The sequence below is a fragment of the Marmota flaviventris genome, chromosome 1 (assembly GCF_047511675.1).
Source record: "Marmota flaviventris isolate mMarFla1 chromosome 1, mMarFla1.hap1, whole genome shotgun sequence".
Lineage (NCBI taxonomy): Eukaryota > Metazoa > Chordata > Mammalia > Rodentia > Sciuridae > Marmota > Marmota flaviventris.
Genome location: NC_092498.1, coordinates 180,914,528 through 180,937,198, shown reverse-complemented (window position 1 = coordinate 180,937,198; position 22,671 = coordinate 180,914,528). Strand labels below are relative to the sequence as shown.

The following is a 22,671-nucleotide window of genomic DNA, read 5'->3' as shown; positions in this document are numbered from 1 at the left end:
ATATTATTATTTGGACTGTAGTTTCCTATGTACTTATTCATGCAATTTAGAGTGTTTATTGATTGGTATAGATGAATTCTGTTAATATTTTTAAAGTTGTGCTTAATAATTCTATTTTCTTGTGTCTTTTAGCCGATTACTCCACCTGAGACAAAAAAGTTTTTCAACTACAGATACCCACCCCCTGGAGCAGAAAGAGTCTTTTATGGCAGAGCAAATGATCCTGCAATTGCACCTTATTTGACACATGGAATAAGATCTAAAACTTCAGGAACGGTAACTTATTTTTTTTTTGCCTTTTACTACCAGAATCAAACATCTGGGCTACCCACAGCTACCTGTATTCAGGAGACAAGTGTTGATAGGAAGAAATCAGGTTTATTCAAGGGTGGACCTGAAGAAAATAGAGGGGGATAACTCCTCAAAGCCCTATTTTCCTGGGCTCAGGGGCAAAGGGTGTTTATGGGAAGGGGCGGAGGTAGTGGGTTGTACACTTGGTGGGTTCTTCTTCATTGGTGTGTGTCTTCTCCAAAGAGTCAAAATTGTTTGGCACCTCCTGAGGCCAGTTATTAAGGAAGGCCTTCTGTTTTCAGAAACGTATAGCAGTTAACATCAAGTTTGGGCTTCACTTCAGCCAAAGGATTAAGGAGGGGTGGAAGGGCCAAAGGGACAGGGAGGTGAAGGACAATTTCAAGAAAGACCCTACTAAGCTTGTACATTATTAATTAGCCAAGATGAAAATGCACAAATGAGGATTTCAGTCTTCTTTCTACCTGTGTTTTTACGAGCTCTTATTCTGTCTTCTAGATGCATTAATCTCAGGCAATGAAAAACATCCAAACAGCAGCCAAGAATGTGAAAAAATTAATGGTTCAGGCCACAAGCTATTTATTCTCCCCTCAGATGATAAAAGGCAGATTGTACTCCATTTTCTCCCAGGAAAGAAAAATGCCACCAGGCTTTGTTAGAGAATGGAGAGGACAGCCTTGTTGACTCTTGCCTAGAGATGTTTACAGAGGGTTTATACAGATATTGAGGGGAGATGGTCAGAATGTTATCTGCTATTGATTGAATGGGTAGTCTAGATTCAGAAGACCTCCTCCACATACATCTTGAGAGAACTTGCGGAAATCACATGATTCTTGTGCTTGTCTTCCCTATTTTTCTTGAATATATGAGTCAAGTAACCTTCGTGAGCCTTTTAGTCCCATTAAAATCTTTTAACTCCTTTGAATCAGATTCATTGACACATCTCTATGTTGTATTATTTCTTTAGGCAAAATCATTGATAAACCCACAGCCTATGACCACATTTCAGCAGAAAATGAAAGATAAAAAAGAGTCTATATATTTTAGCAACCAACGAGCACCATTAGGAAAATCCCATGATCAAACACCAGGATTGCCTGAAGGACTGGATTTGATGAATAGAACATTTGGGACAGCAGTCATTAGAGGTAGTAGAAAATAAGGGGTGAAAGGGGGTGATAAAACAAATCTTGGAAATTGGATTAGCTATAAAACTGGTATTGTGTTGGTAGTAATATAAATGATTACTCAAGAATGGAAGATGATATCGTAGTGAGGAAGTTATTCTCTAAACCCAAATCCTTAGAGTTTATATGTGTGTGCCAAGGTGTTAAGAATTCAGGTTTTGGAGTGGAGATGTAGTGAACATGGTAGATATGATACATTAATAGGAAAAAGGCTCAGAAAAGTTGGCATTCTACAGCACCAGGAAATTGTGTAACTCTACCCTGACTCCTCCACTAGTCCACCTCTAGCTATCGTCCCTCTACAAATGTTAATGTGCCAGATTAACAGGTTGCTGTCTCTCTCAGTAGAGAAGCCCCACGTTCTTGCTTTATCCCAAGAGCTTCTCACTATCAGGATGGCCCATAGTCTCCTTTGAATGCATATTTATTATTTTACCCCCAAAGAAGTTTTTCCCTTGAGATTGGGCACACAGCCCCCCCCCCCCCCCCCGAATGTGTACCTGCTTTCCTTAATGAATCTGTATCATGTAAGAAAAAGAAAAAGAAAAAGAAAGAAAGAAAAGTTAGCTCTGGGACTGCAATCTTCTCCCTGGACATTCATTTGTGTACTTTATTTTCACTAATGCCTCAATGTGTTCATGAATTTTAACAATCTATGAAGCAGTTTCATGAAACAAATAAGTTTTGTGAGTGCTGCATACTGTACTCGATTAGTGCAGATTCATGACTTATACCAGCATGTTAACCAAACCTAGGGCAGAGTGTGTAGTCAACTTTCACTCTAATTTTGAGAGGAAGTAAAGCATATCTTTCAACAAATAACAATTTCTATTGGAATTGGTCACAGGCACTTCTTTCTAAAGAGCCCTGCTTTGTGCCATTTTATTGGGTGTCTTTTTTCTTAAATACCTTTCTCACATTTCTTTCCTACAATCCTTCTCTGATCTCTTGCCCTCTCCTTCCTAATGTTGCTCATTGGTTGCTAAAATATATAGACTATTTTTTATTTATATATTTTACAACCAACAGGTCTGACCAGAAACCTCTAATTCTATCTTTATACTACAGAGAAATTCAGTTTCTCATTGTCTTTCTGTACCCATTTTGGCTCTGCTTCAGCAAACTTATCTTTGTTCACCAAAAGGCCAATTAGAGTATTTTTCTTATTAAGGCAGTGAAATCCACATTACAAATAAATTATGCTTTTGAATGCAATATTTGAAATTGAAATTTATTGCATCAGATCTAAAGTTAAAATCTATTAAAGTTTGAAACATGAAAAAATGTATTTTAGAACAGATAAAATATCTTCTCTTTTTCTTTTTAATAGGATTTAAAAATCCTACTTATATGAACAGTTAGTAGACATGGCATTGCAGTAATTATATAACAATTGCTATCTAAGAGTAGTTCATTTAATGTGGAAAGTTCTCCCTTGATGTACCTCATTTAACTATATAAAACAAGCAATGTTTCAAAAACACTATGTGTGTATTAACTGATGTAATGATTCATATATCAAAAAATTTGCTATTTTATAGGATTATTTTGAGTGAGATCACCTTACAGTATCCTTAACTATATTAGTTATCAGAGCTTAATTTTTGGCAGAAAAGCCAAAAGAAAGGAAACATCTTGATTTATGTTGTTAGGTTGAAAGAGAACAATGAAATAATAAAAATGAAGTTACATTTAAAAATCATCACACAAAATAATGAAAACAGAATAATTTGTGTCACACAAAACTGGGAATGACCAGTCATAAGAAAGCACCTATTAAACATCTTATCTAGTTTTGAGGCCAGTAGGAAAGGAATTTCTATCTGATGTTAGTGATTTTCCTGACACCTCTGGATACATTGTGGATAGATTCAGACTAGAGCAGACTCAGGGAGGGTGTATGCTTCAGTCTACAGCTGTCAATATATGTGTCACAGCTATGTCACAACAGGTCATGAGGATTTCTAACTTGTAATTCAGATTTGCTGAGATCAAACTGAAATCAAAGTTGTCTAGAGCATCTTAGAATCAGGAATTTAACTGAGCTTGGAATATGGGTCAGGACAACCTCAATGGTTAACTGATACAGGGTTCTAATATTCTTCAGAATTCTAGGGAATGAGCCAAGTCAAGTAGGTTCTCTAGCAAAGTGACACCTAGACAATGTTTTATCTTTATTGATCAGTCTTCATTTTATTTTGGCTTTGTAATCTCCTGGGATGTCTAAGTAGCTTATGCAAACAGCATATGCCTCAATTGTCACTTATTATATTATAAATAGATGAAAAATACCTTTAAACTGATTTCATTGATTCTTCTTTCAGAATTCTGTGGTAGAGATGTAGTGAATCCACCAAAATCATTTGAAGAAGTATTTAAAGAAGGAGAAAAAGGACATGATTTGTACATTGTGTCTCACAATGATTACTATCCGGGTAAGTCTCCTCCAGTGCAAAATGGCCTGAGGATATGGGACCCTCAAGTTTGTGAAGAGGCATAAAGGAGATAATGTTTATAAAGTTAAATGTATGGCATATAACAGATATTCAATGAATTATACTTTTAAAAATTGTTTTCTGCCTTGCTCCTGCTTTCTTATATCTTATTTTTTAAAAAAATTTTAATTAGTTAAAGATGGACACAATACCTTAATTTTATTTATTTTTTATATGGTGCTGAGGATTGAACTCAGTGCCTCACACATGCTATGTGAGTGTTTTACCACTGAGCATCAACCCTCACCCCTTATTTCTTATTTATTTTACTTTCTTTCCTCCACTGCTCCCTAACAATATACTGCTTTTCTGTGTTTTCTCTCAAAAGTTTTCTTCATAGCTGCCAGTCTCTTCTTTCATAGCTAATCTCTGTTGGTTCCCTGCACTCCCTGCATTCCTTAATGTGTTCTTAGTCCCAAGATAGTCTCCACCTCCCATTCAAATGGCCATTGTTCCTACCCACTTGGACACCATATTCCTTCTCATGCCCTGACTCCTCTCTATATCTCTACCCCTTCTGCTTCCTTGTCCCTCTTTCCTCCCTTCTTTCCTCCTTCTTTCCCTCCATCCATCTCTTGTGAAAATGCTTGATTCCTATTTTGAAAAATCTTAGCATCTATTGTACAGTCTAATACAATGTCTTGTTTCAAAAAGAACTATGTCAGTGAATAAGTGCATTAGTACATACATACATACATGCATGCATACATACATACACAATCTATAGTGAGAAATCTATTTTTTTTTCTTCTTGCAGTATTGGGATTAAACCAAGGAGTGATCTACCACTGAGCTACATTCCCAGTTCTTATTTTGTATTATGAGGCAGGGTCTCAATCAATGGTTGAGGCTGTCCTTGAACTTGTGTTCCTTCTGCTTCATACTCCTATAATGAGACATCTTATTAGCATTTAACAGTCTGAGGAAAATTACAGTAGGATTTTTATATTTAGAATATCTCTAATGGACCATAACAGAACTGAAATGGGATAGAATGGACACAGGAGCACTTTGCCACTGAGCTATATTCTCAACCCTTTTTTATTTTGAGGTGGTCTCACTTGCTAATTTGTCCAGACTGGCCCTGAACTTGTGATTCTCCTTCCTCAGCCTCCCGAGTTGCTGGTACTACAGGAATATGCTACCACACCTGGCTCAGTTGCTGATTTTTATGAAAGTTTTATTAGCCTCTTAAAAGTTAGAGTTTGATTTTTTTAAACACTGTCCTTATTTTTTCTCATATAGAAAGTGCATTTACTTTTTATTATACAGATACACAATAATTGTAGAGAATTTAAATATTTAAAAGTGAAGAAAAAGCAAATGTAATCTTGAATTCCCATTAGCCAGAGATAAATACAATTGATAACTGAATATTTTGTAACCCCATTCATTGAACGATCTATTTTTAGATATATGGGATAATACTCTCTACTTTTGGGGAATCTGCTATTTGCATTTTAATTTTTTTAACTTAAAATAAGTCAGGGACACCATTAAATACCATTATATATATATATATATATATATATATATATATATATATATAACATCTTTAAAATAACACTTAATTTTAATGATTATGGAAGTGATAGATATTTCTTTTATAAAATGCAAGCTATATAGAAATACATGATATATAAAGAACATCTCCCCCAATTTCCAATCTTCCACATGATTCTTTTGTAAATTTTTTTGTATATTTATATATATGTCTATATTTTAATCTACAATACATATGCATTTTTCTCCCACACCCATTTTACAATTTGCTGCTTTCTTTTCTTTTCTAGAATGGGTGATTAAACCTAGGGGTGCTCTTCCACTGAGCTACATCCTCAGATCTTTTTTTATTTTTTATTTTGAGATAGTCTTGCTATGTTGCCAAGACTGTCCTCAAACTTGCAATTTTCCTGCCTCAGCCTCATGATTAACTGGTGTAACAGATATGTGTAACCCCACCTGGCTCCTTTGTTTTTCTTATCTAATGAAATACTTCGGAATGTCTTTTCATGTTGTTTTCTTTACTATTATAAAAATATATTGTTCATATACCTTAGTGAATATGATATGCTGTTTCCTCAGGTCATGTTCCTTGATATCTGGGCTTTTGAAGTTTCACTCTTCAGAGCCAACCATTCATCTTGAGTAACTGCTCAAGTTTGTCTTTACATGCATGAGAATTTGTGGTGGTGCATTCCTGTAATCCCAGTTGTTTGGGAGGCTGAGGCAGGAGGATAGCAAGTTCAAAGCTAGCCTGAGCAAATTAGCAAAGCCCTAAGCAACTCAGAAAGACTCCATCTCTAAATAAAAAATAAAAAGGGCTGGGGATATGTCTCTGTGGTTAAGGGCCCCAGGTTCAATCCTGAGTATCCCTCAGCCCCCCTACCAAAAAAAATTCTTCAGTGCCCCAAAGTTTATTCTTGTTTAACTAGAGACAATTATGATTTCTTGTTACTGTTTTTATTTACATTATTTGGTTCACTAACAAGGCGGAATATAGTTTCTCTAACATTTATTACCCTTTTTGTTGTTCTCTAGTTCCAGTTCTACTTTCTTATTTACAATTAGAAAACTATCAAGACTTGAAAAGGAAAAAAGTACAGTGATAAATCTTTTTTTAAAAAATTTATTTCTTATATACATGATAATAGTGGAGTGCATTACATTCATAATTATCCATTCACAGCACAATTTTTCATAACTCTGAATATAGAGTATGTTCATGCCATTATACATGAGCTTTCTTATTTTTTTTTGCATTACAATTCTTAATACACCTTTATACCACAATTTATCATATCTCTGTTTGTATATAAGTCATGTTGACACCAAATTCACATCTTCATACATGTATTTTGTATAATGATGACCATCTCCTTCCACTATCCTTGCTCTTCCCCTTCTCCCTCCCTTTCCCTTTCACCCCTATTCTCTATCTAGGGGTAATTTTCCACCCATGCTCTCCCTCCCTACCCCACTTTGAGTCACACCCCCCTTATATCATAGAAAACATTCGGGGTGATAAATCTTTTAAAAACATCTTCCTATTGTGTTCTTAGGTTCAATCTATGAATGTTTCTAATGTAAGATAAATGATTACAATGAAATATGAGGGTTGCAGTGTTCTGATAATCTCACCAAATCTCAGTGATAACAAATACAAAACACCAACCTCTCAAATCAGCACAGGGAAAATCTTGCTGATCCCCAAAACATTGTAGTACCTCCCTAGTTCAGGATTTGTGTAACAGTGGTGGGGCCTGTGTGTTTTAATCATTAAAACCTGTCTGTCTCACATCATTTCTCTACTCACTTCCCAAATATTAAGATCTGGTGCCTAATTTATTTTAATCTTTTTCTAAAATTACATTTTGAAATGGGGTCTCCCTAAGTTGCTCAGGCTGGCCTCCAACTTTCCATCTCCTGCTTTAGCATCTCAAGTAACTGGGATTGTAAAATAAGCCCCCTCATGACCAGCCCCATTGCCTATTTTAAAATTAGGTTATGTTTTCTTGCTTTTGATTTGTATGAGTTCTTTATAAATTCTGGATAGTAACTTCTTATATATGTTATTTGTAAATATTTTTTTAAAAGGTTTATTTATTTCTGCTATCAAAGAACAGAATTATGACAGTGTAATTTAACAATCCCAATTGGCTTTATTTTTAATTTTAAAATCAGGTAACACTTCATTCCATAAAACAGAATCAGTTTTCCTATGAGCCAAGCACTCATCAAAAATAATTTGATGAGTTAACATCAGATTATTTATTTTGCTTACACAAAATAAGGACAAGGGAACTTCACTATTTCGCCAGTTGAAAATGGCTGTTCTCCCTCTAATCCAGATTTCTCTTGGAGGACCAGATGTGTCAGCTTGGTTTGATTGACTCCATGTTGTGTCCCCACCCCCCCTCGAATATTGTCTCTGTTGAAAAACTGGCTTCACAAAGAAGGTGGCAGCAGGAAAATTACAGAATCCAAAGCTTAAAAATAAGTCTTGGGCAGTGTGGGGTTCTTTTCTGTCTCTGGGAGGAATCATCCGGTGTCTGAGGCCTGGGGATAGAGGCAAAGTCCTCAGCCACCCATCCAGGAGATGTCACTCTCAGTAGCGTCTGGTGTCCTGACCTTTGCTCGCCCAGGATGATGGTGGGTAAGGAGCAGCAGGTCACAGGGGCCCCATGACCCTCTGGGAGACAGAGTTCTCCCTGGGCAGACCCCGGGGCTGAGGGTCAACGGCCAGGGGAGAATCATGTCAATGACTCCCTGCCTGTGGTCCCTGAGGTCCTGGGGCAGGGATGCAGGAGGCAGCTAGTATCATAAGACGTCCCTATCCTCAGCCAGGCTGGGCGCTTGGCTAAGCGAGGAGAAAGACAGTGTCCCTCCTCAGGGCCTGGCCCCTGCGCCTGGTCTCATTTCCTCCCTGCCACTGCCTGGAAGGGGAGGAAGTGACACCCAGGGGAAGGCCGGGAAGTGAGGCCATTGTCACATTCAAGTTCAGGGTGCGACAGCTCAGTCTGCCCCCCAACAGGCCCCATATTCAGCTCCCCTTCATGGGCCACGTCCCTTCTGAGAGTCATGCCCTGCCCTTTATAGGCACAAGGACCCAGAAGTTCCAGGAACACGTCCATGGTTAGGCCCTTGGATCCGGAAGTGCCTCAAGCATCCATGTTTAGGCCCCCGGATCCGGAAGTTCCTCAGGTGTCCATGTTTAGGCCCCTGGATCCAGAAGTTCCTCAGGTGTCCATATTTAGGCTCTCGGATCCAGAGGTTCCTCAGGTGCACATCCATGTTTAAGCCCCCGGGTCTGGAAGTTCCTCAGCATCCATGTTTAGGCTCTAGGATCTAGAAGTGCCTCAGGCGTCCATGTTTAGGCCCCAGGATCTGGAATGCCTCAGGCATCCATGTTTAGGCCCCCGGATCTGGAAGATTCTGAAGTGCACATCCATATTTAGGTCCCCAGATCCGGAAGTTCCTCAGGTGCACGTCCATCTTTGGGCCCTCGGATCCGGAAGTTCCACAGTCCTCCATGTTTAGGCTGTAGCATCCGGAAGTTCCTCAGGTGCATTCCATGTTTAGGCCTCCAGGTCCGGAAGTTCCTCAGCATCCATGTTTAGGCTCTAGGATCCAGAAGTGCCTCAGGCATCCATGTTTAGACCCTCGGATCCGGAAGTTCCTCAGGCGCACGTCCATGTTTAAATATGAAGTTCCTCAGGCATCCATATTTAGGCCCATGGATCCGGAGGTTCCTCAGGTGCACATCATGTTTAAGCCCCCAGGTCCAGAAGTCTGTAAATATTTTTCCCAACATGTAGGCTAGCTTTTTATTTTGTTGATTGTTTCCTTTGCTGTGCTTATGTTAGTTTTTTTTCCCCCTTTAGTACTGGGGACTGAACCCTGAACCACTGAGCACATCCCCAACTCTTTTTTATAATTTGTTTGGAGACAGGGTCTCACTGAGTTGCTTAAGACTTCCCTAAGTTACTGAGACTGGCTTTGAACTCACTATCCTCTTGCCTCAGCCTCCCAAGATGCTGGGATTATGGGCATGTGTTTAAGTTTTTAATTTGATGTTGTTCCATTTATTTATGTTTTTGTAGCCTGAATTTTTGATGTGATATCTAAAAAATCAAATACCAAGGCCAATGTAAAGGAGCTTTTCCTCTTTGTTTTCTGTTAGGAGTTTTATGGTTTCAGGTCTTAAGTTTAAGTCTTTTTTCAATTTTGAATTGAGTTAATTTTTGGGTATGGTATAGGATAAGGGTTCAATTTAATTTAATTTTTTTTTTTTTTGCAGTTGGAAATTTGGTTTTCTAGCACCATTTATTGTTGAGACTACCTTTCCCCCATTTTATCTTTTTCTGGGTGGCGTTGTTAAAAATTAGTTGAATATATATATTTGGATTTATTTCTGGATTCTCTATTCTGTGCCACTAGTTTACATGTCTGTTTTTATCCTGGTGCCATCCTTTTTTTTTTCTTTATTTTTTAGTTTTAGGTGGACACAATATATTTTATTTTTATGTGGTGCTGAGGATTGAACCCAGTGCCCCACGCATGCCAGGCGAGCGTGCTACCACTTGAGCCACATTCCGAGTCCCATGCCATTCTTTTTTTCTATCACTATAGCTTTGTAATATAATTTTATTTTATTTTATTTTTATTATTTTTGGGGGGGCTGAGGATTGAGCCCAGAAGTTTGTGAGTGCTAAGCATATGCTCTACCATTGATCTATCTCTCCAGCCCTTGTGATACAATTTTAGATGAGAAAGTGTGATTCCCCTAAATTTTCTTTTTCAAGATTGCTTTGGCTGTTTGGGTTCTTTTGTGAATTTTCTATTTCTGTGAAACTTGCTCTTGGAATTTTGAAAGGAATTGAGTTGAATCTGTATATTACCTTGAGTAGTATTTATATATTTATCTATCTATTTATTTATATATTTATCTATCTATTTATTTATTTCTTAGGTTTCATTCACTTTATTTTTCTTATATAAAAACACTGCATTGTAGCCACAGCTGAAGCCTGGGTCCTCTGCACAGAGACCGTGGGTTTTCACAAGATGGTTGGTGAATTCCTGATAGGGAACCTTGGTGAACACAATGTTTTTCCAGAAATTGAGGGTCAGGTAGCTGTATGTCTTGGAGATGGCATCAAAGGTGGCCTTGATGAAATTGCCCAAGATGACAGTGCAGCCCCTGGCAGAGTATAACAGTCATCAATACCAGCCTTTATGTGAAGCTTCGTGGGCACTGATGTGGTGGGGAACAAGACCATGGCAGTGCCTCTGGGGGCAAGGATGAGGCACACCAGCACAGAATCACAGTGTCCTGTCACCTTGTAAGGGATAGCGTGGGGCTTGCCAATCTTGTTCCCACTGTAGCCTTTCTGCACAGGCACATTGGAGAGCTTGGCCAGAATGATGACTCCTCTAATAGCAGTGGCTACCTCCTTGGAGCCTTTAACTCTAAGACCCACCTAAGCATTGTAGTCCCTAATAGTAACAAATGCCTTGAATCAGTCTGCTGGCCAGGACCAACCTGTTCTGAGGTGTTTCTTCTGCACAGGCATGCTCTTCAAAATTTCATCCTTGAGTGATGCCCCCAGGTGAAAGTCAGTGTTCTCAGACTCCCTGGTGGGCAGGGAGAAGAAAGAGATATTCTCCAGAGACTTGGTTTTCAAGTCCTTGTCCAGACAGCCCAGCTTGGTGTTGGGGATCCATGCTTTGTCCTGAGCTTTGCCTCTGGGAGCCACATGGCCACAGCTCTGGTCCTGACTGTGGCCTCAGAGGCTGCTGTCCAGGCCTCTGTGGAAGCCACCACTGGCTTCCCTTTTGGGGGCCTTCAGGGCTTCCTGCTGTACCTATATCATCCACCATTTGGTTTCCCAGAGAAGAAAGAGTATGGACATGTTAGCCATATAAATTCTTCCAATCCATGAATATGAAATACCTTTTCATTTAGCTGTGCCCTCTTTCATCAGTGTTTTATAGTTTTCAGTATACAGATTTTTACTTTCTATATTAAATTTATTCCTTAGTGCCAGGCATGGTGGTGTGCACCCAGCAACTCAGAAGACTGAGCTAGGAGGATTGCTTGAGTCTAGTTGTTTGAGACCAGCCTGGGAAACATAGTGAGACCCTGTGTCAAAAACAAAACAATAACAACAAAAGAAACCACTAAAATTTATTCCTAAGTATTTTATTGACTGATGCAGTTGTTATAAGACTGCTTTCTTGATTTGGCTTTTAGATAAGTAGTTTCTTTCTTTTAGGAATTGAACCCAGGGGTGTTTTACTATGGAGCTATATTCTCAGTCCTTTTTTAAAAAAAATTTTTTTTAGTTGTCCATGGACCTTTATTTATTTATATGTGGTGCCAAGAATCAAACCCAGTGCCTCCCTCACCCATGCTGTGCAAGCACTCTACCACTGAGCTACAACCCCAGCTGACCCCAGTCCTTTTTTTAAAACAAAAAGTTTTATTTTGAGATAGGGTCTTGATGGTCTCCATCTTGCCATCCTCTAGCCTTAGCCTCCAAAGATTACAGGTGTGTGTTTAAACAGATAGTTTATTTTTATTTTTGCAGTGCTGGGTATTAAACTTGGGGCTTTGTTTATTTTAGGCAAGTGATTTGCCACTGAGCTGCATCCCCAGCCCTAGATAATTTTATATAGAAATTCCATGGATTTTTTTATGTTGATTTTTGTATCCTGCAACATTTCTGAATTTGTTAATTAGTCCTAACAGTTTTTTGGTGAAATCTTTGGAGTTTTCTACATACAGCTTTCCAAAAACAAGAACTCTTGTATATAGCATTTCATCAGCCTCCCAAGTCATGTGGGGGAATGCTTCTATTGTCTATATCAAATCTGCATAATTCCCTGAACTGTTAACAGTTTCATTCTTTGTCCCACTCTCATTTTCAATGTTAATAAGAACATAAAGTGCTTCTTGTAAGATAAGGTTATTATTTTTGTTGTTTAAGTCAGAAGTCTTCCTCCCACCCACTCACCCTTGTCCTCCTCCCCTCCAACAGGAGAAGCAAAGAACCGAAAGTATAACCCGAATTTCCATAGGTTTAATTTGTATGGAGTTCCAACACCACATTTTACTGATGGACGAAACATGGCAAAAAGTTTATATTGGCTCCATGAACTACAAATGTAAGTTTGATTGTGTTGTGTTCAGGAACAAATGTTAGATATTTGACATTTAGACTTAATTTTCATTTTTAATATTTTTTAAAAGAGAATACATTGACAAAATTCAAACATAAAATTAGAGAAAAAATTATGCAGTGAAATAATTTTGGCACCCATTCTGCCCAGTTCATCCAGAGGCAAATATGATACCGTTTGTTGTTCATACCATTCATTTTTTCCCCAGCCTTTGGGTATTAGGGGTTGAACCCAGAGGTACTTTATCACTTTGAGTTACATCTCCAGCTTTTTTTTTTTTTTTTAATTTTAGTTTTTACTGTGAGACAGGGTCTTGCTAAATTGCTGGCCTTGAGCTTATAATCTCCTGCTTCAGCCTCTGGAGTAGCTGTGACTAAAGGTGTGCCTTGTTTGCATCATTCTAAAATTATTTCATGACTTCACAAGCAAATATAAATATATGTATGCATGTTATAAACTTAAAGGGTCAACTATATTTATGATTCTTAAAGATAATGGACTTTTACATCTCTTCCAGGATGTAATTATGTCACATAGAGTTGATCTCATATTTATTATTCAACTTTAAGTTATTTGGTTACCTGAACATCTATCTATCTATTAACTTTTGCAAATTTTGACCTTTTTATGTCTTCATTTATATATGACTACTTTCCCGGAATGCTAAAATACGGTACTTAGTTTTTCATTTCTTGTTGTATATTTTATATATGATCAACACATAAATGTTTTATGTTCTTAAAAATATAGATTTCCTGTTATGATTAAAAAATAATATTGGTATAGTGCGTTGAAGATTGTAAATACAGGTACCCCTCTTCACAAATAAAATATGCTGTGTCCTGATTCCTAGAACTATGAATGTTACCTTATGTAGAAAAAGGATCTTTGTAGATGTAATTAACTTAAAAATCTGGATATGAAAGAGATTATTCTGGATTATCTAGGTGGGCCCTACCTCTAATGATAAGTATTCTTAGAAGGTCATAGGGAGAGTTGAGGCAGAAGTTAAATAATTTGCCTAAGATCATGCACTTAAGGAGTACTGGCAGTAGGATCCACACCTAGGAAGTGTGGATCCAGTGACTGCCCTTATCACTACACCAGGTTTATAGGCACTTGATACTGTTATCACATGTTTATGATTTATATTCCTTTTTTACTCCTTTCTTATGTGAGTTTATGATACTTGAATTATGAAAAACAAGGAATATACCTGACATAAAATATAATATAATATAATATAAATAAAATATAAATAATAAAATATAAATTCTTCTAATATTAAACTTGTATTAGATATTTTTTATTTAGGATATAGAAAAAGCACTCATGTAACATACCTATTACTTTATCATTATTAAAATGATTAAACCATGCAATAAAGGAAAGCATGAAGATATGATTTAGGTATTTAAGAACTTAATCGGGTATCGTGGTGCATTCCATAATCCTAGCTGCACTGAAGGGTGAGGCAGGAGGATCACAAATTTGAGGCCAGCCTGGGCAGTTTAGTGAGACCCTATCTCAGACTAAAAAAATAAAAAGTAGTGGAGTTGTGTGTAGCTCAGTGTTATAGTGCCCTATTTTTAATCCCAGGTACCACGTTGCAGAAGAAGGACATAAGGAGTTATAATAAAATATAATGTAGAAATTGGTACTTGAAGGGAGATGACAAACATGCTTTATCATACACATATGTATATATATGTGTGTGTGTGTATATATATATATGTGTGTGTGTGTATATATATATGTGTGTGTGTGTATATATATATGTGTGTGTGTGTGTATATATATATGTGTGTGTGTGTATATATATATATATTTTGTGTGTGTGTGTGTGTGATAGAGCAGCAATAGCAATATGCAGGACATCCATCTTTCCAACTTATCTTCATTCCAAAGGGAACATGTTTTGCAAAACATTGTTTTATTAGATCATACTTTTTGTATTTTGAAACTGAATTGGAATATTATTGCTAAAGCTGTAGAGGAATTCCTAATTCCTTTGCCTTGTCAGATTTCAAGAAAAGCTCACTACTTCATTCTTCAGTGTGATTTAGGTTATAAACTTGAAGTCAAACATACTTGTTTACATTTTAAGGCATCTAATTTTAAATGCACTATTTTAGTGTGAAATGAGTTTACTCTCAACTTCTAAGGGGTATATTTACACTGTAAAATGATCTCTATATTCTTTTTATGACCTCTGTTTGATCATCAGATGGTAGGGGTGTGTGTGTGTGTGTGTGTGTGTGGGTGGGTGGGTGTAAGTTCACCGGCAGTGCACAAAAACTTTTTCTGAATTCATTAGTGAATACTGTGAGGTTGGGCAGTGATTTTGTAGTTCTTGATATTCTGACATGCCTGGCTACTCACAGACACTTCCTGATTCTCCCAGGAGCATAATCCAGTCACCTTTAGCCTAGAAAGAGTGGGCTTTGTGCCTCACAATTCTTATTCTTATTGTCTCTGCATGTTCCTAATTAAGGCCCTTGGAACTGATTTTTAGATTGTCCAATCTATTTGTTCAAATTATGGCCCTTAAACTGTCATTGATTTATTCAGACTTTACTCATGTGCTTTTCCCCCCCAACAAATGGGAAAGAAATGAAGAAATGAGATGAATTACTTTCCATTTCTTCTTTTGTTTCTCCACAGAGTGTCACTCTTCTCCAGAAATTTATTCAGCTTGGAATTTCAATAGTATAGAAAATATTTTTAAAAGCAAATGGAGTTTAAGAACTTAACATTCATTGTTTTTAGTCTTAGCACAACAATAGAGAATTTATTAATTTTAATGTCATTAAATAGTAGCATTGTAATTCTAGTTTTCAAAAGAAATTTTATTCATTTAATCACAACAGTGAAAGTAACAAAATTATATTACAGAGAATGGCAAAATAAAATCACCCATAATCCTGTCACTTTAATTCAACTATTATTATTTTAATGTGTGTATTTCTTTCTAGTGTGGCTTTTTACATAGATTTTTGCATAGTTTTCACCACAATGTAATGTTGTTTTATATTCTGATTTTTCATTTAACATAAACAATTTTATATTGCTGTGTATGGTTCATAATCAGAGCTTAAAATTCATGCAGAGTGTATTCTTTTTTTAAAATTTTTTGGTCATAGGTGGACACAATACCTTTTATTTATTTATTTATTTTTATGTGGTGCTGAGGATCAAACCTAGCGCTCACATGTGCTAGGTGAAAGCTCTAACCCCAGCCCCAGCTCCAGATTGTATATTTGTTCAATATTCTCTCCCTCTTTTTTTACTAGGTTAAAAAAGGTCATTTGTTATTTTTTTATTTCACATTTATTTTATTACAAGAGGATTATAATTTTGCTCTGTTTACTTACTAGATGAGTTATGTGCTGCTTATATTTATTTGATAATTAATTTTCTTTTGGAAATTTAGAAATTACACTTAGAAATAATTAAAACTTTGTTGTAATTTGTTGAAAGTATTTTTAATTTTGCTTGTTTCATTTTTAATCAAGGGTTGGGGATATAGCTCAGTTGGTAGAGTGCTTGCCTCACATGCACAAGACCCTGGTTCAATCCCCAGCACCACAAAAAAAAAAAAAAAAAAAAAAAAAAAAGAAGGAAAAAAAGATGTTCATTTTTAATCAAAATGTATTTTTAAAATACAGTGTAACTTAGTGATAGAAAAGTGAATACTTAAAGCTTCTTTTTAGGATAGAATTTCTTTTGAAACTAAATCTGTTCATTGGTACATGGAATTCCTTACTACATATGTATTTGGCAGCCTAGAATCCTTAGGTAATTTCTATTACCTGAAATATCTGACAATATTTGACAAAATATCTGACAATTTTCCAATTTTGTAGGAAAAGAGGAGCTAAGGTTGTATCCAAGAGAGTGGATGATTTCAAAGAAAAGTTTCAACATAAACTTGGAAAAGTGTTAGATCCGTAAGTTAACAGTTAACTTTATATCATTAGTGTCTCTGCCTCGAATTTGAAAAGAACTTTTTGGAAAATGCTGGCTTGTGTTCCATTAGATTCTGTCTATTAAATAAGAAAATCATTAGCTTGTTGTTTATCAAGGGAAATGTTAGTGTTTCTCCAACGTGGAAGGAAGGATAATTTTTCATAAAGCTTCATTTCTGTGATATGTGATATCAGGAATTTAACATTGTGTTTGTATTCTTGTCTGTCTTCTCTCTCTCTCTCTCTTTCTCTCTCTCTCTGTATATATATATATATATATATGAATAATTTTGCTTTGAATGTGTGTGTGTGTGTGTTTTAAGTTTGTGCTAGTCAAAGACAGTGAAAGCCTTCAGTCATTGTTAATGCAAATGGATGTTAAAAAAATAGATCTTTTGGAGAACTTTTGTTTTATCTTCACAGTTTACCTAGAAGAGAAAATATAGGCTACTATGAACATATGATAAACATATTCAAAATTCCGGGCGTGCTGTATGGTGGGTACTTGAACTAAAGGATGTGTTTTCTTTGGTAGCATTGCAGAAACAATGAACGTTCCCCCAGGCTACACATTTGGAGCTTGTCTCCATCCTGAGGAATATGGTAAATATACAAACTTTCTCTTTAACAAAAAAATGAAACAAACATCTCAAAATCCCCATAAAGTTATTCAGCAAAGCTTAATGTCTTCTAAAAGCTTCTAGTTTTAGAGCCAGGTGAGGTGTTGCACACCAGTAATCCCAGCTATTTGGGAAGCTAAAGAGGAAGGATGAAGAGTTCAAGTCCAGCCCTGGGAACATACCAAGACCCCATCTCAAAAAAATAAAACAAACAAAAAAAGCTTCTACTTGTAAAGGCTTAAAATTTTGCATTAAAATTAGAGAAAAAAATATGTAATAAAGAAAAAAAAATGTTCATACTCTTTGAAATAGGAACAGTTGAAAGCCTTTGAAACAAATACCAGAGGTGTAGTTAAGGCTTTGAAAAAAACTTTTTTTTTTTTTTTTTTTTTTGGTAGTTGTAGATGAACATCTTGCCTTTATTTTATTTATTTTTGTATGCGGTGCTAAGGCCCGAACCCAGTGCCTCACACATGCTAGGTGAGTGCTCTGCACTGAGCCACAACCCCAGCCCCCTGTAGTTTTTTATTCCTTTTGTTTTTGTTTTTAGTATCAGGAATTGAACCCGGGGACACTTTACACATGAGCCATATCCCCAGCCTTTTTATGTTTTAAATTTTGAGACAGGTTCTCACTAAGTTGCTTAGGACCTCATTATGTTGCTGATGCTGGCCTTGAACTTGTGATTCTCCTGTCTCAGCCTCCCCAGTTGCTGGGATTACCAGTTTGTGCAACTATGCCTGGCATTCCCAGGCCTTTTTAAAATTTTGTTTTGAGACAGGATCTTGCTAAGTTTCCTAGGCTGACCTTGAACATGTGATCCTGCTGCCTCAGTCTCCAGTGTAGCTGGGCTTACAGGTGTGCCTCACCACAACCAGTTATATGCTTAAATTTAAAAACTGCTATTGAAAATATTTTAGTGAAGGTTTGCTCACTGAGAATTAAAACAAGTAATTATTGAGTTTATTTTAAAACAGTATTTTGGAGCATCATTAATCATCACATTAAGAAATTGTATTTTGGTTCTTTTTTTAGATGAACTCTTATATGTTTAATGGATGCCTATCTGTGTTAGCTTTCTGTTGCTGTGGTGGAATACCTGGGATAAATCAACTTAACAGGAGGAAAGGTTTAATTTTGGCTCATTGTTTCAGAGATTTCAGTCTATAGTCACTTTTTCCTGTCACTCTGGGCCTAATGTGGGGCAGAACATCAGAGAGGGGAGCACATGACAGAAGGAGATCTATTCAGCTCATGGTGACCAGGAAGAAAAAAAAGAGAGTAAGGAGTAAGGGTCCCAATATTCCCTTCAAAGGTATGTCCCCAATGAGCTAACTTTCCATTAGGCTCTACCTCCTAAGGGTTCTACCACTTACAACAGTGCCATAGGCTGTCAAGGCAGACTTCACCTGGCATTTGGGGGACATTTCAGATCTAAACCATAAGACTGTCCATCTCAGAGAGTCTTAACGTCTTTTGGAGTGCGTAAGGGAAAATTGAGAAATCCATCAATTAGCCTAAAAACAAGTAAATTTAATCATGGTAAATTCTGCCTATTTGAGGGCAAGTTTCATGTTGCTGGGTGGTTGGTCTTACTATCTGTTAGAACCATAGGGTCCAGACATGGGTACATCTTTGACCAATATTTGTAGCATGAATTGATGTATTCAGCACACAGTTTACCATTTTTTTACACCAACAATTTTTTTTTTTTAATTTGGTGGTGGGGGGTATTGAACCCAGACCTCACTTGAGACAAATGCGAGAAAAATGCTCTACCACTGAGCTACACTCACAGTCCAACAAATTTCTTGATTGATTAATGCTATTATTACACATTTAATGATAAAATCTTTTAAAATGAAAAATTAATAATTTAAAAATGTGTAAGTATAAATACCAGCCATGGTGTTGTATTACTTTGAAAGAGTGCAAAAAATCCTTCTGAATTTTTTTTTTTTTTAACTCACAAATGGATACAGATAACTCTACTCTAGCTCTGGCCTTTTGTAACTATTATTGGTGTTAACTAGTAACATCTCTTCTGTGGCAAGCTCCAGGGTTTGCCTGCTACCAGGGACATATTGGGACTGGCTTTACCCTTTATCTTTACTGAGGAAAATAAAGTCAATCTTATTTTAACAAAGAATGCTTCAGTCCCTAGGGTGAAGTTATTCTTCATGTTATTGGAGTTACTGTTTATATTAGGATGACTCTACGAACCCAGCATGGTGGTGTACTCCTGTAATGTCTGGTACTTGGGAGGTTGAGGCAGGAGGATTGAAGTTTGAGGCCAGCCTGGGCAATTTAGCAAGACCCTGTCATAAAATAAAACAAATAAATAAAAAGGGCTGGGGATGTAGTTCAGTGGTAGAGTGCTTGCCTTGCATTGGAAAAAGAAAAGAAACAAAACAACAATAACAAAGAACGATGACTTTAGGAAATATGCAAGGTCTCCCTGGCTCCCAGAACGTACCAGGGCAGAGACAAGCTGAAGGAGAACCAAGGCAGGTGAGCAGTGGTGCATCATGGGAATTGGTTGTGGGCCAAGTAGTAAAGGAGCCGGTTTAGCTTTTCTGACCACATGGTGTGGTAGATAGGTCATGGGTCTCTCTCTTAGGGTCAGGTCTTGTACTTCTGGTTTCAGTTCTTTGGAAATGATTTGATGTCAGCTTCATAAATGCTATTTCAGGACCAGACCAAAAGAAGGTAATCATATAGTCTTACCCACCAGGCAGTTAAATCTAGTGAGTGTGGTGGGGAAACAACTGGAGTTGAAAAATAACTATTTAAATTATTATCCTTGGGTGGTAATGGAGGCAAAGGCTTCTGAAGATAAAAAATACTCAACTTGGAGCCATTTTATAGAAGGAAACTTTTCATCCCACAAAGTAGCCACTGAAAGGGTTTATATCTGAGGAAGGGGTGTGAAGGAGAGAAAGGTCAGACTACCTGAAAAATCAATAAGTTTCAAAAGTTAGTTTGTTCTCTTTTCTTTCTGCTTCTTCTATCCCTTCTCTTCTTCCTCCTCCTTATTTATTTTTTGTTTGTTTTTTGAGATGCTGTGTTGCCCAGGCTGATCTCAAACTTTTTTTTTTTAAATATTTATTTATCTTTTTTTTTTTTTAGTTATCGGTGGACACCACATCTTTGTTTGTATGTGGTGCTGAGGATCGAACCTGGGCCGCACGCATCAGAGAGGCGAACGCGCTACCGCTTGAGCCACATCCCCAGCCCTGATCTCAAACTTTTGAGCTCAAGGGATTCTCCTGCCTCACCTGAGTAGCTGGGGCTATAAGTGTGTGCCACTGCACCTGGTTTTCCTAGAAGTCTTGAATTTCATTCCAAGAGCATTTCTTGTGTGTGTGTGTTTTCCCCCCACTTTAGGATGATCTGATGGTAGCTGACCTGTGTCAGATGTCCTTGGTCTGAGGCACTTGCCCTTCCTGGAACCAGCATTAGTTGTGGGATTTTTTACCTACACTCAGGGCCTTTCCAGAGGGGGAAAAGTCTTTTAGAGAAGACTTTTACCAGAATGTGCATAATTAATTCCCAATTTGATAATAAATAAGTAATTTACAGGTGCTATGAGTACCTATTAAAAGTGACCCTGACAGAGCCTAGCATTATGACTTACATGGAGTAGGTGTAGATATTAATTACTCATAACTGCAACGAATGTTGTAATTTTAATTAATTCACTCAGGGCATCACAATCAACTGCCAGCATGACCTTGCTTCAAAAAAACTGTCTTGGCAGGAATCGGAGAAAGGTGTAGGCCAGGCAGAAATTCTTTTCTGGTGACACTTACCAAGGTCAACTCTAGTTGATGTTGTGGGTCAGGATTTTTAGTTAATGGAGCTGTTACCATCTAGGGGTGCTAGGTTCACTGTCTTTGTTCAGCAAAGAATTGAAGAACTGGACAGAGATAGTAAGCAAGAAGGAGGTTTATTGCAAAAGCAACAGAGATAGACTTCTCCAGAGAGAAGGGGCTCCAAAGCTGGGTATCCAGTGAAGGACTTTGGGCCTGTTCTTTTTATGGTCTCTGGGATTTCCTCCTTTCCTTATCTCCTCTTCTGTCCACACTCTCCCCACTATTATTGATTGGTGCCCCCTCTGTCCAAGCGTCTGTTTTAGTTTTTCTATTGGGTCCCCTGCTTAGGAGCATGAGCACAGAAGTTTCTGTCTGATTGAGTCCCCTGCTTGTGTCCATGAGGACTTTCCTCAAGCAGGAAGTTGACCTCTTCAGGAGACTGTCTCACGATCCTTTGTTTTGGCCCTGCCCCCAACCTCCTCACTTGCCATCTTGCCCTGACTGTCAAAGTCTTTCTACATCTCTCGAACAATGGGTGGGGACAGGCCTCTAGTGACACTAGTGGTACAGGGGGAAGCAGAACTGAGAAATGAGAACATGGTATGCAGACCATAGATCACCTGGAAACTAGGAGGGAATAGTGATATTCTCCCTCTCTCTCTCTCTCTCTTTCTCTCTCTCTCTCTCACTGAAGACTTAACCCAGGCCCTTGTGCATAGTAGGCAAATGCTATACTGATAAAGTATATCTCTAGTCATTTAAATTTTTTTTTTTTTTTTTTTTTTTTGAGGCAGGGACTCACTAAGTTGCCCAGGCTGGCCTTGAACTTGTGATTCTTCTGCCTCAGCCTCTTCAGTAGCTGGGATCATAGGCATGCACCACTGCATTTGGCTGGCAATAGGGAATTTGAGTTTAATTTTCCTAAGGGTCCAAACCCAGATACACTGAATGGCTCCTACTTAAAATCAATCACAGTTTTCAGATCTTCGACATTGTAGACAAATGTTGCCTCAGAGGTAGTCAAGTAAGGGCTTCAAATATTTTAGTAAAGGACTTGATAGCTGAATGGGGCTGATGATGCCCCCACAAACTTCATGTTTTTTGATTTTTTTTTCTTGAAGAGAGAAGTGACATACAACAGAAATATTTATCAATTACTTTATGTGCTTTTTTTCATACAAGGATTTTCTGGCATGCTGCATTTCATAGCATCAGTGTTGAACATGAGTTTTTCATTCACAGAGGTTGCTAGATCTCTCTCTGTTTAAATGTGAAAATAATATTCACAGGCTTTAAATTCACATAAAAGACTTTTTTTTTTCTTCAATAGGAGTTGGTGATCTGATCCATAATAGATCTCCGAGCGAATATCTTCGAGGGAAGGACAGAGTGCGAGCCCTGATTGCTGCAGTTCGACATCGCTTGAAGAAATTTAATTACCAAAACTTTGACAGTTTGCTGGAAGCCTTCAGGCACTATGACAAGGCTAGTAGTAGAGCAGAGCTTTTGGTACACGCATGGGCTGACAAATCCCAGCGGGTTTGTGTAGATGGGGGTCAGCACACTACGCCAATTGCACCCCTTGTTTTTGT

The 22,671-nt window shown here is 37.5% G+C and overlaps 1 protein-coding gene and 1 pseudogene across 1 annotated transcript in view; one reads left to right on the top strand and one right to left on the bottom strand.

Annotated features, from left to right (window-relative positions):
• The window catches only part of Efhb (EF-hand domain family member B), a 46,863-nt gene that overhangs the window by 10,120 nt on the left and 14,072 nt on the right, over positions 1–22,671 (top strand). The window contains exons 3-9 of the mRNA XM_027923182.2: positions 133–276; positions 1,277–1,457; positions 3,821–3,931; positions 12,535–12,661; positions 16,543–16,626; positions 17,180–17,247; positions 22,410–22,564. Of these exons, the coding sequence (XP_027778983.2) occupies positions 133–276; positions 1,277–1,457; positions 3,821–3,931; positions 12,535–12,661; positions 16,543–16,626; positions 17,180–17,247; positions 22,410–22,564 (870 nt within the window). The remainder of the gene's footprint in view (positions 1–132; positions 277–1,276; positions 1,458–3,820; positions 3,932–12,534; positions 12,662–16,542; positions 16,627–17,179; positions 17,248–22,409; positions 22,565–22,671) is intronic.
• LOC114081726 (small ribosomal subunit protein uS5 pseudogene) lies at positions 10,471–11,374 on the bottom strand (annotated as a pseudogene).